At 56.5% G+C, this 13,593-nt stretch overlaps 5 protein-coding genes across 5 annotated transcripts; 2 read left to right on the plus strand and 3 right to left on the minus strand.

Moving 5' to 3' along the window:
• Positions 1-307: 307 nt before the first annotated feature.
• SLS55_004692 (uncharacterized protein) lies at positions 308-2,710 on the plus strand (the record flags this gene model as incomplete). The annotated part of the gene is made up of 2 exons (XM_066776148.1): positions 308-2,360; positions 2,514-2,710. 2 exons carry the CDS (start codon positions 308-310, stop codon positions 2,708-2,710), a joined length of 2,250 nt encoding a protein of 749 aa, XP_066634029.1.
• A 563-nt stretch (positions 2,711-3,273) lies between these two features.
• Positions 3,274-4,394, minus strand: SLS55_004693 (uncharacterized protein; the record flags this gene model as incomplete). The annotated part of the gene is made up of 2 exons (XM_066776149.1): positions 3,274-4,103; positions 4,211-4,394. 2 exons carry the CDS (start codon positions 4,392-4,394, stop codon positions 3,274-3,276), a joined length of 1,014 nt encoding a protein of 337 aa, XP_066634030.1.
• A 1,343-nt stretch (positions 4,395-5,737) lies between these two features.
• On the minus strand, positions 5,738-7,693 carry SLS55_004694 (uncharacterized protein; the record flags this gene model as incomplete). The annotated part of the gene is made up of 1 exon (XM_066776150.1): positions 5,738-7,693. One exon carries the CDS (start codon positions 7,691-7,693, stop codon positions 5,738-5,740), a length of 1,956 nt encoding a protein of 651 aa, XP_066634031.1.
• An 864-nt stretch (positions 7,694-8,557) lies between these two features.
• SLS55_004695 (uncharacterized protein) lies at positions 8,558-10,073 on the plus strand (the record flags this gene model as incomplete). Its single annotated transcript, XM_066776151.1, has 5 exons — positions 8,558-8,817; positions 8,871-8,908; positions 8,966-9,220; positions 9,270-9,895; positions 9,951-10,073. The coding sequence occupies 5 exons, from the start codon at positions 8,558-8,560 to the stop codon at positions 10,071-10,073; spliced, it is 1,302 nt and encodes a 433-aa protein (XP_066634032.1).
• A 1,450-nt stretch (positions 10,074-11,523) lies between these two features.
• Positions 11,524-13,176, minus strand: SLS55_004696 (uncharacterized protein; the record flags this gene model as incomplete). Its single annotated transcript, XM_066776152.1, has 4 exons — positions 11,524-12,654; positions 12,712-12,783; positions 12,837-12,940; positions 12,999-13,176. The coding sequence occupies 4 exons, from the start codon at positions 13,174-13,176 to the stop codon at positions 11,524-11,526; spliced, it is 1,485 nt and encodes a 494-aa protein (XP_066634033.1).
• Positions 13,177-13,593: the final 417 nt, after the last annotated feature.

A 13,593-nucleotide genomic window follows, 5' to 3' on the forward strand; every position in this document is an offset into this window, starting at 1 on the left:
GGCACGCGCACCTGCCGTGTCGATTGCCAGGGTCTTGTGCTGCGCTGAGCCCCGCGTCATAAGGCGCAGGGCGCGCGCCCTGCAGCTACATAAACATTTCGGAGCCTGCTACACTCTTAGCCTCCACCTGGCATCTACTCTCCGCCCTCCAATTCGCGACACGCCCGCTCCCGCCCCGCTGCCGACCCTTCCGCGCTCCGGCTGCGCCGCTCGTGGGCAGTCATGCCTGCCGCCAAAGCCCGCATACGCATACCAATCCTCTGTTAAGCTGCTTTTCGTCGCGCAGGCTCGCAACTAGCTTGGCAGCATGCCTTCGCCATTTTTCCGCTCTCCGCTCGACGATACCGATACCTCGCACCAGAGCGACACTTCTGCTAGTTACGAAGACGACCACGAAGAAGTCTCAGAGAGCCTCAATGAACCCGGCAACGTCTACGATCTTGCGCGCACTAGGTCCGCCGCCTCTACATCCATCGAAGAGCTTTCCCGCTCCCTGCCTCAGAACTACGTCGGTGGACAGGTTTTTGATCATAGGGAGGGCGTGCTACATGCTCTGCTCGAGAGGAATTGTCTTCTTGAGGCGGTTGAGGATCTTAACAGAACACGCAATCCGAAGCATGATCGCCTCTACACCAAGGATGACCCTGAAGTCAAGGCCCGCGCAAAGGCCAATTTTTTCAAGGTTGCCTCGAGCCTTGCCGCCCACGGAATTAGCAAGTCTGGCCTTCACCGGGACGAATTCAAGCCAATCCGCGACAATTACAACCAGGCTCTTGATGTCGCCAAGGAGCCAGGAGATGGTGCTCTTGAACGCGTTCGCAAGAAATCCCCAGACCAGGACATGTATCGCTCGTCAGATACTCTGGAATTGACTGACCACGCTCACGACACGTCGCCCCAGCGCTCGCCTATTAGGTATGGTCAAGTGTCTCCAGGCCGTCCCCCGGACATACTGCAAGGCATTGTTGGCAATCCACATCCGCTTCTACCGCCCAGCTTTTCCATGGCAAGCTTCTACAACCTCCAAATCATCGGAAAAGGTGGATACGGCACTGTGTTCTCTGGCTACCACCCACTCGATGGAGGCTTCTATGCCATTAAGCAAATCCCACTCAGCGCCTCTCGTATGCGCAACATCCGCAGCAAAGGCCAGGCTGAACTTGATGCTATCTTGAAAGAGGTACGGGCGATGCAAGGATTCGACCACCCCAACATAGTCCGTTACCATAGCGCCTGGCTCGAGAGACCTTCGGGCAACCTCCACCACCTCGTAAAGACCAACCAAAAGCTTCTAGAGTTCGGTTCTACCAATCTCTCAACCGATATGGAGTCAAGCGAGGACTCAGGCTCAGTATCCGGCCTCGAGCAAACCTTTGACTCGAGGCTGGATTTGTCTAGTCCAGATGATGGCATTGTGTTTGGAGAGGATTCCGCGCCGGGTCCGACAGTTCATACTGGCTATCACCTGAATGTATCCCGCAACAGACACCAAAGCCCCCTTGCTTCGTCGTCACCAGCCAAGTCTGAGCGACCGGAGTCTGAGCTTGGAGATCCCATAGATTTCCTTTCCCCTCCCAAGGAACCCCGGAGGCGCAGGGAAAGCCACAACACGCTATCTTCCACGGTCTCGAAGAAGAGCTTCGTCCACAGCACCGATGATGAGTTTGATGAAGAAGTTGAAAGAGACTTTGCCAATCTCACGCTCTCAGGACCGCGTGAGAACTCGTTTGAGATGGACATGGTTTTCGAGGATGACTACCATACGCATCAGCAGCGTCGCCCGGATCCGAGGACGCCCAGATGCTCTGACATAGCACAAGTCAACCTGGCGCTCCACATTCAGATGGCGCTATACCCGATGACTTTGGCTGACTACCTCAAGATTGAGACTGACTATCTCACAGTGGGGTCAGGTGATGACGCCAAAAAGAAGACTGATGAAGTGAACTATCGCCACTGCTTCCATGTGAAACCATCGCTTCAGATTCTTTTGGCAATCCTGGACGGTGTCCAGTATCTGCATGCTCATAATATGGTTCATCGTGACCTTAAGCCAGCCAATATATTCTTGTCTCCGTGTGAGCAGGCCTATCGTCACAAGGGACATGTGCATCTTGGCGTCTGCAGCGAGTGTGCGAAAGCAGGTCCTTGCAAAGATATCCAGATGGGTGTCCGCATTGGTGACTTTGGGCTTGTCACCGAGCTTGCACGTCCCGGAGGAGACCAGGCACAAAGCCCGGAAAAGGCGGTTGGAACCGAGTTCTACCGTCCGCCGGGCCCGAGCCGCCAGCCTAGTGAGAAGCTGGACGTCTTCTCCCTCGGAGTTATTGCGTTTGAGCTGCTATGGAAGTTCGATACCAGTAAGTGCCTTCTTAGATTACACACTGGACGGTTTGGGGCAACGTAGCGGTGTTCAATGACTACCTTCAGCACCGCTCCGGAGTCCTCCTTTTGCGTCATTCGACGTCATGACCAGGAGACATTTGAAGCCTGTCTACTAACTTGTGATGCAGAGTCGGAGCGAATCCACACCCTCAGCGAGCTCAAGCTTGGAAGGCTTCCGCCACTGTTTGCTCCAAAACTTGAGGGATGTGGCATGCGCATCGCAGAGCTTCTTCAGGGCATGCTGCGGGGTGATGACGATCACCGCCTCTCGTGCGCCGAAGTCCAGAAAGAGTTGGAAGATATCATTGCGGGTTGCGATACGTGATCGCGAGCCAAGTGATGATTTTGAAGTATCGACGACACTTTGGCCCCATTTCGGGCGTATATTATAGAGCCTTCAAGGGCAGCGCACAAAGTAAGTATCGTTGTATTGGCCCATTGGTCGAATGACCTAACTCGCGTATCAGGGAAATCTCTTATCTGTAACTCTTGCCTTGAGGCTGGAGCATCAAGTTCTGTGCCGTCCAGCTCGCCAATCTCCACTCCCTTACACATCGGCTGAAGGAAATTCTTAGCTCAATTCCATATATACAGCTTTTCATGTCAAGGAGATACGACCGAGCCGAGTTTATGATCTGGCTGCGAGTGACTACTGTTTGAACTCGTACAGGTCTGCGGATAGCAGTTCGGGTCCCAGAGCATCCGAGATAGCAATAATACATGTGGGTTTCCGAGGACTCCTATCCAGTTGCTTTTGTTCCTGGATATCGCGAATTCACGTCCTGATAAATGTATCGGCCACTCCTCTCTTGTTACATGATAACCACTTGCTCCATATAATACCATGTACAGCACACATAAATACATACAGCTACCACTCGCACCCACTCACTCACACTCAACCAGCTCCACAACCTCAATCCCCACCTCCTCACACTGCTCCGCCCACCACCGATCATACAAGTTGTAAAACTCGCCGCTCAAGCACCTATACCACGTCTTGCTCCCGCCGAGCGCCAACACCTTGTCGTTCCCCTCGCCGTCGTCACCGCCGCCGCAAACGCTGAAGCCGGCCGTGTACAGCGCGCCCGACTGCGGCGGCGCGTCGAACTGGAACTGGTAGTTGGACGCGACGTAGCCGGTGCGGTTGCGCGCGTCGCGCAGGACGCCGTCGTCGCCGCTCAGGGTGAGCGTGAGCGTGCTGTCGGTGGCGCAGGCGGTCAGGCTGCGTTTGTTCCTGGCGGCGGTGGAGGACTGGATCTGGCCGTCGGAGATTTGCGAGACGGCGGCGACGGTGGTGCCCGGCTCGGCTGTCGAGAAGCTGGACGCGGAGGGTGTGGAGGAGGAGGAGGTGATGGCTGGGGCTTGAGGTTGGCCGTCGCTGATTTCGGAGATGGGGATGACGGTTGTTGCGGCCTCTGTGGAGGAGGAGGAGGACGGGGAGGGAGGGGGGCTGATGACAGGCGTCGCGATGGGGGTTAGAGGCGTTGCCGGAGTCGGGGTGCCGGCGGGTGCCTGGGGCTGGCCGTCGCTGATCTCGGAGATGGGGACGACGGAGGTGTAGTCTGGTGTTGGGACTGGTGTGTAGATGGGTGTAGTGATGCCGGCGGTGGGTGCCTGGATCTGGCCGTCGCCAATTTGGGAGACGACATAGATGCCAGCGGCGCTACTGGATGATGGCGATGGGGTCACAGCGGCTTCTTGGACGTCAACGTTTGCTGTAGCGCCGGATGTTGCCCTGCAGTGTCTGGTTAGTGCGTTTGCCTCAAAGAGGGTGAAGGCCTTCTGGCAGGGGGATATTACGCTGATGACGGGGTTACCACACTGCTGCTCGTGGAGGACAAAACGACGACAGCGATCCCGAAGGACCCGCTGTAGTTGGCACTACAGCCTGACGGAGCAGCGGCGCTGGGGGAGATAGCAGCCGTCACTGCTTGCGGGAACGGGGAGGCATGGACGCCACGGGCGACAAGGGCACCCACGGCTGCGGCTGCGGCGTAGCTCTTCATTTCCCAAAACTTCGAGGTGTTTGGTTGGACGAGAGAAAAAGATATAAAATAAGGTTATTGATCGATGGGCACCGGAAATTGGTGTATAACCTTGATCAGCCTTACTGAAATGGAAGTGGAGTCGACTGGTGAAGGACTGAACAAACAAACCGGGGCATTCTGAAACGAATATAAATGTCGAAAAGACGACTACGCGTGGCTGGCAGCCAACCGTTCGGCCGTGGCGGCCGGCTCTCGAAGCAAGTTTGACGCAAGTGACCGGCATTCGTGGCTCTTCGCCGTGGACGCATTACGCAAGGATCTAGCCATTTCTGAGAATGAAGACTACGAAGACCCAGGTGGATCTTCTACAGACGCCGAATCCGCGGTATTGGTCACGCTACAAAGCATAATTCCATGCTGGGTGGCTGGGAGTGTGCCGTTTTGAGCCATGGATGAAAGACACGGAGGGGCAAAAACGCGTTTTGGTGGATTCTCTGGGTTGGTCCACCAGTCGGAACATGACGCTGTGCGGAGAGAGGGCGCGGCGCCGGTGAAGCGTGCGTAAGAGGATGGTGGGGACAGGACGCGTCGTCACCCTTGGATGTCTCCGTCGAAGTCCGTTGGTTTGAGGCGCAGGCCGGCGCACGCGCCACAACACCAGCCCTGCCGTCGTCATACGCCGTCCTTTTCCACGCAATCGTAAGAACTTAATCGGAGGGTATACAAAGCTGGCGTGCGCATTCCGACACTGTGGCTGGGATCGACGAGTCGCTGCGGCCACGGCGTTAGATCGTTGCGCGGCACACCTGACGCCACCACTGCTCGACACTGCTCGACATACACGAGCGAGACATTGGGACGTAGCTTCAACTGTCTACCTTGATGCAGAACAAGCATACCCATCTCGTACTTTACCGGTACAGCTCGCTAGAGAGGCATTATGTCGAGCAGACAGGGAAACCATTCCTCTCACAACACTGACTTTAGTGGGGTTCGTTTGACGAAGAGTATAGAATGATAAGTTGCACTTTACGACAACACAAGCACACAAAAATCAGAGAAATGCGGTATAGTATGCCGCTACCATCAATCAAATGTCCACATAGTAGTTAAGGATTATTCATGTAATTTCTTATCGAGTCTCGTTTACCCACGATCTTTGTCCAGTCTCCCGTCTTAATCCATAAAACTCTATCGGGAATTCAGTCGAAAAGGGAAAGAAGACGCTGTGCATACCGTTGAGACTGTGGCTCAATCCCAGCCAAAAATCAAAAGAGACCAAAAGGGACCAAAAGAGACATGCGCTGCCGCTATTTACACAAGAAGCAGAAATGCACAAGCCCAACCAACATTTCCATCGTCTACAACTGCGCCTTTTCACCGCCCAACTGCTTCGTCAAAAATGTCGAGAAGTACTCATTCAGCGCATCCACGGTGCCGCTGCCTTCGACAAGCTTGACAATGCAGCTCACGTAGCCATCCGGCCTCACGACAACCACGCCACCCGTCTCCTCGCTCAAGCCCATCTTCGCATGGGCGGCAGCGCCAGCATCCGGCACGCGCTGGTCCCAAATGTCGTCCGCGTAGACGAGGTCGCGGTAGCGGGAGAGGATCTCGGGCAGGTCATCGAGGATCTCGATTTCGGTACGCTTGGCGGCGAAGACGGTGGCGAAGGTGAAGAAGCGGCTGTGCGGGTTGTAGCGCTCGTGGTACGAGATGGCCTTCTCGTCCGGGACGCCATAGGTGGCAAGGAAGCTGCCCTTGCGGCGGAGTGCGGTGTTAAAGTCAGCCATCGCCTTGCGCGTGCGCTGAGGTGCGCCGCCGAAGACGTAGATGCGGTAGGCGCCGTTCAGCGGGATCTCCTGCTCCAGGTGCACGACGTTGGCATCGACAACCCGGGTCACGGTGGCGGGAGTGAGGATGCGGCCGGTGCGGAGTTTAGTGGTGCCGGCAGCGTAGTCGAGGAAGAGGGATGACAAGGAGGAAGTGGGGTGCTCGGCAGACCAGTTGAAGATGTTGGGGTTGTAGGCTACGCCATAGCCCGAAGTGAACTCGCAGCTCTCCTTGAACGTCTTGATGAAGTTGTTCTCCTCAGCCGCTTGGTCTTTCGAGTGCTGGTTGACTGCGCCCACCTCACCGGCCGAGGGCAACCGCTCGGAGAAGAGCTTAGCATATTTGGCATCAAAGTCGAGGAGATTGTCGGCAATGAGGCGGCGCTCCGACTCATACGTCTTGAGAATGTCGCGCTTTGCCAGGCCAGATTCGACGTGGTGGATCTTCCAGGCCAGGTTGGCGGCGTCGAGGAAGGCAGTGTTCATGCCCTGGCCGGCCTTGGGGCTGTGCGTGTGGCAGCAATCGCCGCCCATGAATACCCGTTCGTCTAGCGTGTACTTGTCTGCCAGGCCCTGGCCAATGGGGTAGACGGAATACCATTCGACGCGATCCCACTTGATGTAGTAAGGGGCGAGGATCTTCTTGGCGTGGTCCTGGACCTCCTCTTCAGTGGCACTCTTCCGAGGGTTCCAGTCGGGGTCTGTCGAAGAGGCAAGCTGAATGTACAGGCGGACCATGTTGTCTTCACGGGGGATGACCATGATGGACCCGTGATCGGAGTGGATGGTGCATTTCATCTGGATGTCAGGGTTAGTCTCTGCATGGTGGAAATGGTGGAAAGCGGGCCATACCTTGATATCGGGGAAGTCGGTCTGGACAACGCCGTCCATGACGCCCCATACATGGGAGATGGGGTCCTTGTGTCTTATCTGCACGCCCAGCTGGTTGCGAACAAAACTTCTTGCGCCCTCGCCGCTGAAGAGATACTTTGCGCGCACCGTCTCCTTCTCTTCACCATTGACATTTGCGATGCTGACCTCAACCGGGTAGTCGGGGTCCTTGGCGTCGTTTTGGAAGCCGGTTATGGTCCATGGCCTTTGAACGGTGCCGCCATTTTTCTCGATATCCTCGATGAAGACGCGCTCGATGAGGCCCTGGTGTAGCAGGGTGGTGAAGGGGTAACGGGCGTCGATGAATTTTGGGCAACTAGCCCAGGTTCCGGTGCGGAGAATGCCATTCTTGGCTGGGTCCCAAAAGGCGACTTCGTAGACCTTGGCCGGGTCGTGGGCCATGATCTTCCGCTTCAAGCCCATGTTCCGAAGCAGATCCAGCGAGCGCGGCTGGATGCCGTCGGCGCGGCCAGTCGGAGTGGGCTCGGGGCGGTTGTCGATGTGCTTGATCCTATAGCCCCATCGTTGCAGCTGGCAAGACAGCATCAGGCCGACGGGACCTGCGCCGATGATGACGATGTCATACTTTTCCATTTTGGGAAGTGCAGCGGATGGAAAGGCGGGGCGGCGGCGGAGACGGAAGGGAGGGGTGCAAGTCTGGAGCGCTTACTCGCGCAGCACCGGAATTAACAAAGGGCTGGTGGGAGAGCTGGGTGGTGAGGGGAAAGCAAGGGGAGAGGCATGGTGATAGATAAAGGGTGGATGCCGAATCGGCACCGGCAATCTGCGACGAGGCTGAAGTAGCGCGGCAGGAGAAAACGGGAGTGTTTGTCGCCGTGTTTCCCATCCGCAGGCAGCCGTGGACTGTGCGCTGCGGGGAGGCGGCGGCGCTGCAATCGCGGCTGTAAAATCGGCAGGTGGCCGGTGGGCTGCACCGACGGAATCCGGGGTCGGCAAGTGCAGCCTTCTCCACACTTCCCTGCGCCGATGACTTCTGCCAGCCCCTGATTCGCCCATCCCGTCCACCCGAGCGACACCGAGGTCTTGCATCATCGCCCGGCATCGACCTCATATCCACCACTGACATGGCCCTGCCGCAACGTGGCCACCCAGCCGGCCCCGTCTTGCTGACTCGCTGCGTCCACTGTGCCACCGCCAGAAACGGCTACTCGGGGCAATCAGGCTGCACCGTCCCCCGCAGCCCTGCATACCATCTCAGCAACGCAAACATAAAGCACAAACATCAGCACGCTTTCTCCGCTCGATTCGCCGAATACCCCGAAAAGTCCAGCCAATCAAGGGCGCAGCTGGCGCGAACTGGACGATCATTGGAACTAAACACCATGTAAACCCCTCAAGCTTACTTCGACGATACCCGACCAGCCGAGTCCGCCCCAGAACACGGCTCCATAAAACGGCTGCCGTCTGTGCTTGATACCTGCCCTGACTGCAGCCAACATGCCTTTCCTCGATGCCGCCCTCGGCTTCGCTGCCGACCACAAGCCCGCCGTCTTCGTGGGAGGTCCGGCACTGGCAATCTTCGCATACCTCGTCTATCAACTCTACCTCTCCCCTCTGGCCAAGGTCCCTGGTCCGTTCGCTGCCAAAGTGTCGCGACTATGGATCACAAAACACTCCTGGGACGGCGATATGCATCGGTCTATGATAGAGCTCCATAACAAGCACGGGTCCCTGGTCCGTACTGGTCCAAATGAAGTGTAAATCCATCATTCAGACCCAATTCTTCGTTCTTCTGCTCACGTCGTATCAGGAGTGTGGCCGATCTTTCGGCCATCAAGAAGATCTACGGTGAGTAAAGGCGTCCATGCTCTTGTTCAGGGAATCGGTGTTGATATCATCTCAAAGGAGCCGGGACCAAATTTCAGAAGTCCGAGTGGTATGGCGTATGGCAAGGGCAGAGGAAGTTCGACCTTTTCGCCGGCCGTAATGAAGCTATTCATGGCCAGCACCGGCGTCTCGTTGCCCGAGCATATTCAATGGACTCCCTGAAGGATCTTGAGAACTACGTTGATGAATCCATCAAGGCCTTCATGCAGAACATGCGCGAAAGAGTCGGCAAACCCTTGAACATGGGTAATTGGGTCCAGCTCTTTGCCTTCGGTATGCTTCCCCGTCGACCAAGCCGAATCTTACAACTTACGCACTGCAGACATCATTGGAGAAATCACCTTTAGCAAGCGGTTCGGATTCATGGATGTCGGCGCAGACGATGGTTCCTTCGAAGCCATCGAGATGGCTCTACGCTCGGCCGCCTGGCTCGGCCAAGTGCCATGGATCTTCTGGCTCCACGACTATCTTTCTCCTTACATTGGCAACCATCTCGGAATCACTGCTAGGAACGGTTCACTGCGTCAGTTCGCTTTGCGCGAGACCGAAGCTCGTAAGGATCGGGGCAGCGACAGGAAGGATATCTTGAGCAAGCTCCTCGCTGTTCACAAGGAACGCCCTGTCGACTTCGACTATAGTGCTCTCGTCTCCATGGCGAGCTCCAATATCTTTGCAGGAAGCGATACCACGGCCATCTCGACCCGCGCCATCATTTACTACCTGCTAAAGAACCCCGAGTATAAGCAGAAACTCGTCGAGGAGATTGACGAGTTCCGCAGGCAGGGCAAGATCAGTGACCCAGTCACTCTGGATGAGGCAAACAACATGCCATATCTTCAGGCTGTCATGTACGAGGCTCTCCGCTGCCACCCCGCTGTGGGAATGAGCCTTCCGCGCGTGGTTCCTCCCGGAGGTGCTGAGATCGACGGCACGTACCTACCAGCAGGCGTAAGTATTTTCCTGGGTGCCCTTCCCCGCTGTGCCCACTGACATGCGCTGGCAGACAATCGTTGGAGTGAACCCATGGGTCGTACACCGCAACAAGGAAGTCTATGGGGATGATGTCGAAGCCTTCCGACCTGATAGATGGCTAGAAGAGGACAATGGCGATATGCGTAAGCTTTGATTTTCTCTTCCCTCGCGACACTTCACGTAAGCTGACAAGAGGCAAGACCGCTTCTTCTTCGCCTTTGGCTCGGGTGCTAGGACGTGCATTGGGAGAAGTAAGTCGATCAAGGCATAGTGTTGTGACATTTTCTAATCCGAACAGACATCAGCTGGATGGAAATGTCCAAGGTAGGCGCAACCGGAATAGGCAAATGATCGAAATGCGTGACTGACTGATGACAGCTTATTCCCTCCCTTTTCATGCATTACGAGTTGCAACTGGTAGATCCTGAGGCGCAATGGACAGAGACTTGCTGGTAAGTTGGACGGGTTACTACGGAGTGGGCATCACTGACTCGTGCAGGTGGTTTGTGATGCAACAGGGTATCAACGTTGTCCTTCGACCCCGATACTGAGTGCATCTTGAAACCATCACGACTCGATCGCGGACTTGAGTGTATGGCCTTGAATCCTTCTGTCATTTCTGATATCCCTTCATGCCTACTATTCCCTGTACGAATTTGTCGCGTCCAATCCACATGGTTCGAAGATTGGGGATTCACTCGGCACGACTTCCCCAGACGGTGCTCCACAAGGGCCCCCGGGCTTCCCCGCATACTGGTCACAATCCCGTACCATCAACAAACCCAGCCAATACAGGCGTGGCACGAGGTTCTTATGATCCATGAATCCACTGGGGACCTGGCTGAGCCAGAGTTTATAGCATGAAATTCTAAGTTGTTCTGTATTGCCCGTAAAGTTTGACTGGATCAGTGTGCGATGTTGTTGTGGAGGCTCAACCGGCACTGAAGCCGAGTTCGGTTTCACTTACGCAACCACGGAGCGACCCTTGCTGCTTGGCTTCCCCAAATCAGTAACAGGGTCGCATGAGAAATGAGGGGTAAGCGTCAAATCTCAGGCCACTGCTGCGACAGGACGAAACAAAGCAGGGGAACTTTAAAAAGGCTTGTTCCACCTGTTGTGCGTACTTCTTCCTTTTCTTCTTCAATACATATGAGAATACAAATGGCGAGAATTTTACTCCAGCGACGTTCTTTTGTTTCTTCAAACTTCTTTCAATAGACGATCGCCCTTGCCTCACTTGCCAAGATACAACATGCCACGCTACAAAGATATTTCACGGCGGTCGGTGGTTGCCTTTTCGAAGACAACCCCCTTGTTGTGGCCGTTCGCGAATGTAGTCTGTCGACACGCATACATGCCAAATCACTGCGTCTATAGGTGTACATACTAATGAATGCATGTCCTATCACAGTGAAACATCCCGACGCGGATGTAGACAGACTGGTATAGTATAATGATACAACCCAAAGAACGTCAATGTCCACTCAGTTCCAATCTCATGCAAACGTATATTAATCATCTATCTCTTCAAAGCACGAAGCCTCCAACACAGCGCTATATGCATACACAATGCAACCACTTCCCTTCCCCTCCCCTCCCCATCCTCACTTCATCCTCACAACCATGCCCTCCACATCCTCCAACAGCCGCCTCACCTCCTCCGCGCACCTCGCCGCCGTCGCGCCATCCACAACGCGATGATCCGCACTCCAACTGAAGACGCACTCGTCCCTCCTGACAACCGTCACGCCGTCCGCCGCGAACGCCGGCACGGGCCGCGCCCTGCCGACGCCCAAGATGCCGACCTGCGGCGGCACGATGACGGGCGCGACGGCGGCGCCGCCCACGCTGCCGATGTTGCTGACGGTGAAGGTGGCGCCGGACAGCTCGTTGACGGAGAGTCTGCCGTCGCGCGCCAGCGCCGCGAGCCGCGCGATCTCGGCCGCCAGCGAGGCAATGCTGTGGGCCTGCACGTGGCGGATGACGGGCACGACCAGGCCGCCGGGGGAGTCGACGGCGACGCCGATGTCGTGCTGCGCCTTGTGGATCAGGCGCGGCTTCGCCGGGTCGGTCGCGTCGTCCAGGTAGGCGTTGAGGACGGGGTAGGAGGTTAGGGCCATGGAGACGGCTTTGATGATGAAGGGGAGGGCGGAGAGTTTCGGGGCGGGGGGGGAAGGGGACGACGAGGAGGAAGCGAGTTTGCGGCGGATGTTGTTGAGAGAGGCGAAGTCGACGGTGTCGGTGTAGAGGAAGTGAGGGATGTTGAGGGAGCGTGTCATGGTCTTGTACATTTGCCGTTGGATAGGCGTGAGGGGGACGTCACGATCTCCGGCGATGGGGGCGGACGAAGGAGGGAAGATCGGACCGCTGCTGCTGGCGGCGGTTGCCTGTTCTTTGGAGGCTGAGACGTGGCGCTGGATATCGTCCTTCAGTACCCGACCTTCCCTTCCTGTGCCTTGTATGTCTTCGATGTTAAGGTTATGTTGCTTGAGAAGGTGCCGCACAGCTGGCGTGGCCAGATTCGCATGTTTACCAGGCGGTGGCTTCCCCGCAGATGGAGAAGGCTGTATGCTAGGTTCTGCAGCAGATGTATCTGAGCTACTCGCCTCAGCAGGTTGTCCGGGCTGCCTTTCCTGAACCGCCCCGGAGGTCTGCGGCGCCTTCTCTTCCGGCGACTCGATAATCGCCTGGTCTTCCTCGGATATCTCGCTCTGGATGTCTATGTCCACCAAAGGCTGTATGTCGCGTCAGCATCAAGCCCCCTGCGTGAAGGCTCTAGCGGGTTTGCTGACCTTTCCAACCTTGGCGACCTCGTCCGCCTCATAATGTAGCTTTTTGATGACGCCATCGAACCGCGACGTGATCTGTAGAGGGCTGTTGGTTGACTGGCCGTTTCGCTTGGGAGGTTCCTAGTTACCTCGACGGTTGCTTTGTCCGACTGCACCTCGCATATCTTGTCGAACTGCTCGACGCGGGCTCCCGGCTGGACGAACCATTGGATGACCTGGCACTCGGTGATACCTGAGGGGTGTTAGTCGCGAATGTGCCTCGAGCATGTGGAAGGCACCGCTGCAAGTACCTTCTCCAATATCTGCCAGAAGATAGGGCTTCACGGCCTGGGCGGCGGCGGAGGCGTGGAAGAGCCGGGAGGGGTGTTGACGCGGGATGCGGGCGTTCTTGAAGCGGCGCAGCGGGTAGGAGGCTTCAATGGCGGAAGCGGCGAGGCAGCGCGCGTCTCTCGCGGCGAATCGTCTCATTTTCCGGTCGGCAGCGGCGAGGAGTGAAAGAAAGGACAGGCACAAAGAGGCGGCGGCAGGTAAACATCTTATGGGGGAGCTGGGGTTGCGGGCCAAAGCCGACGTTAAGCGTCCCACGTACCACCCGCTGACATGCGGGGAAGCGGAGAAGATTTAAACCCGACTCGTCAATAGCCACATAGCGGAAGACGCTCGAGCTCCCGAGTCATTCCCACTAGGTGGTGCTCTTGATGCAGGTACAGCCGAAAGAGGCACGCTGGCGTGGCATCTCGCACGGTAGATCGACTTCGATTGCTATCTTTGCGGCTCGCATCGTGCATCCCGGCCGTCGTGAGACCAGACACCGGAACACAGATGCAGGCCAGACGTGTACCTGCAGCTCCAACGCCTCCAATCCCGTCCGTTTTGGTATCCCGG

Source organism: Diplodia seriata (genome assembly GCF_021436955.1).
Source record: "Diplodia seriata strain FDS-637 chromosome Unknown scaffold_4, whole genome shotgun sequence".
Taxonomy (NCBI): domain Eukaryota; kingdom Fungi; phylum Ascomycota; class Dothideomycetes; order Botryosphaeriales; family Botryosphaeriaceae; genus Diplodia; species Diplodia seriata.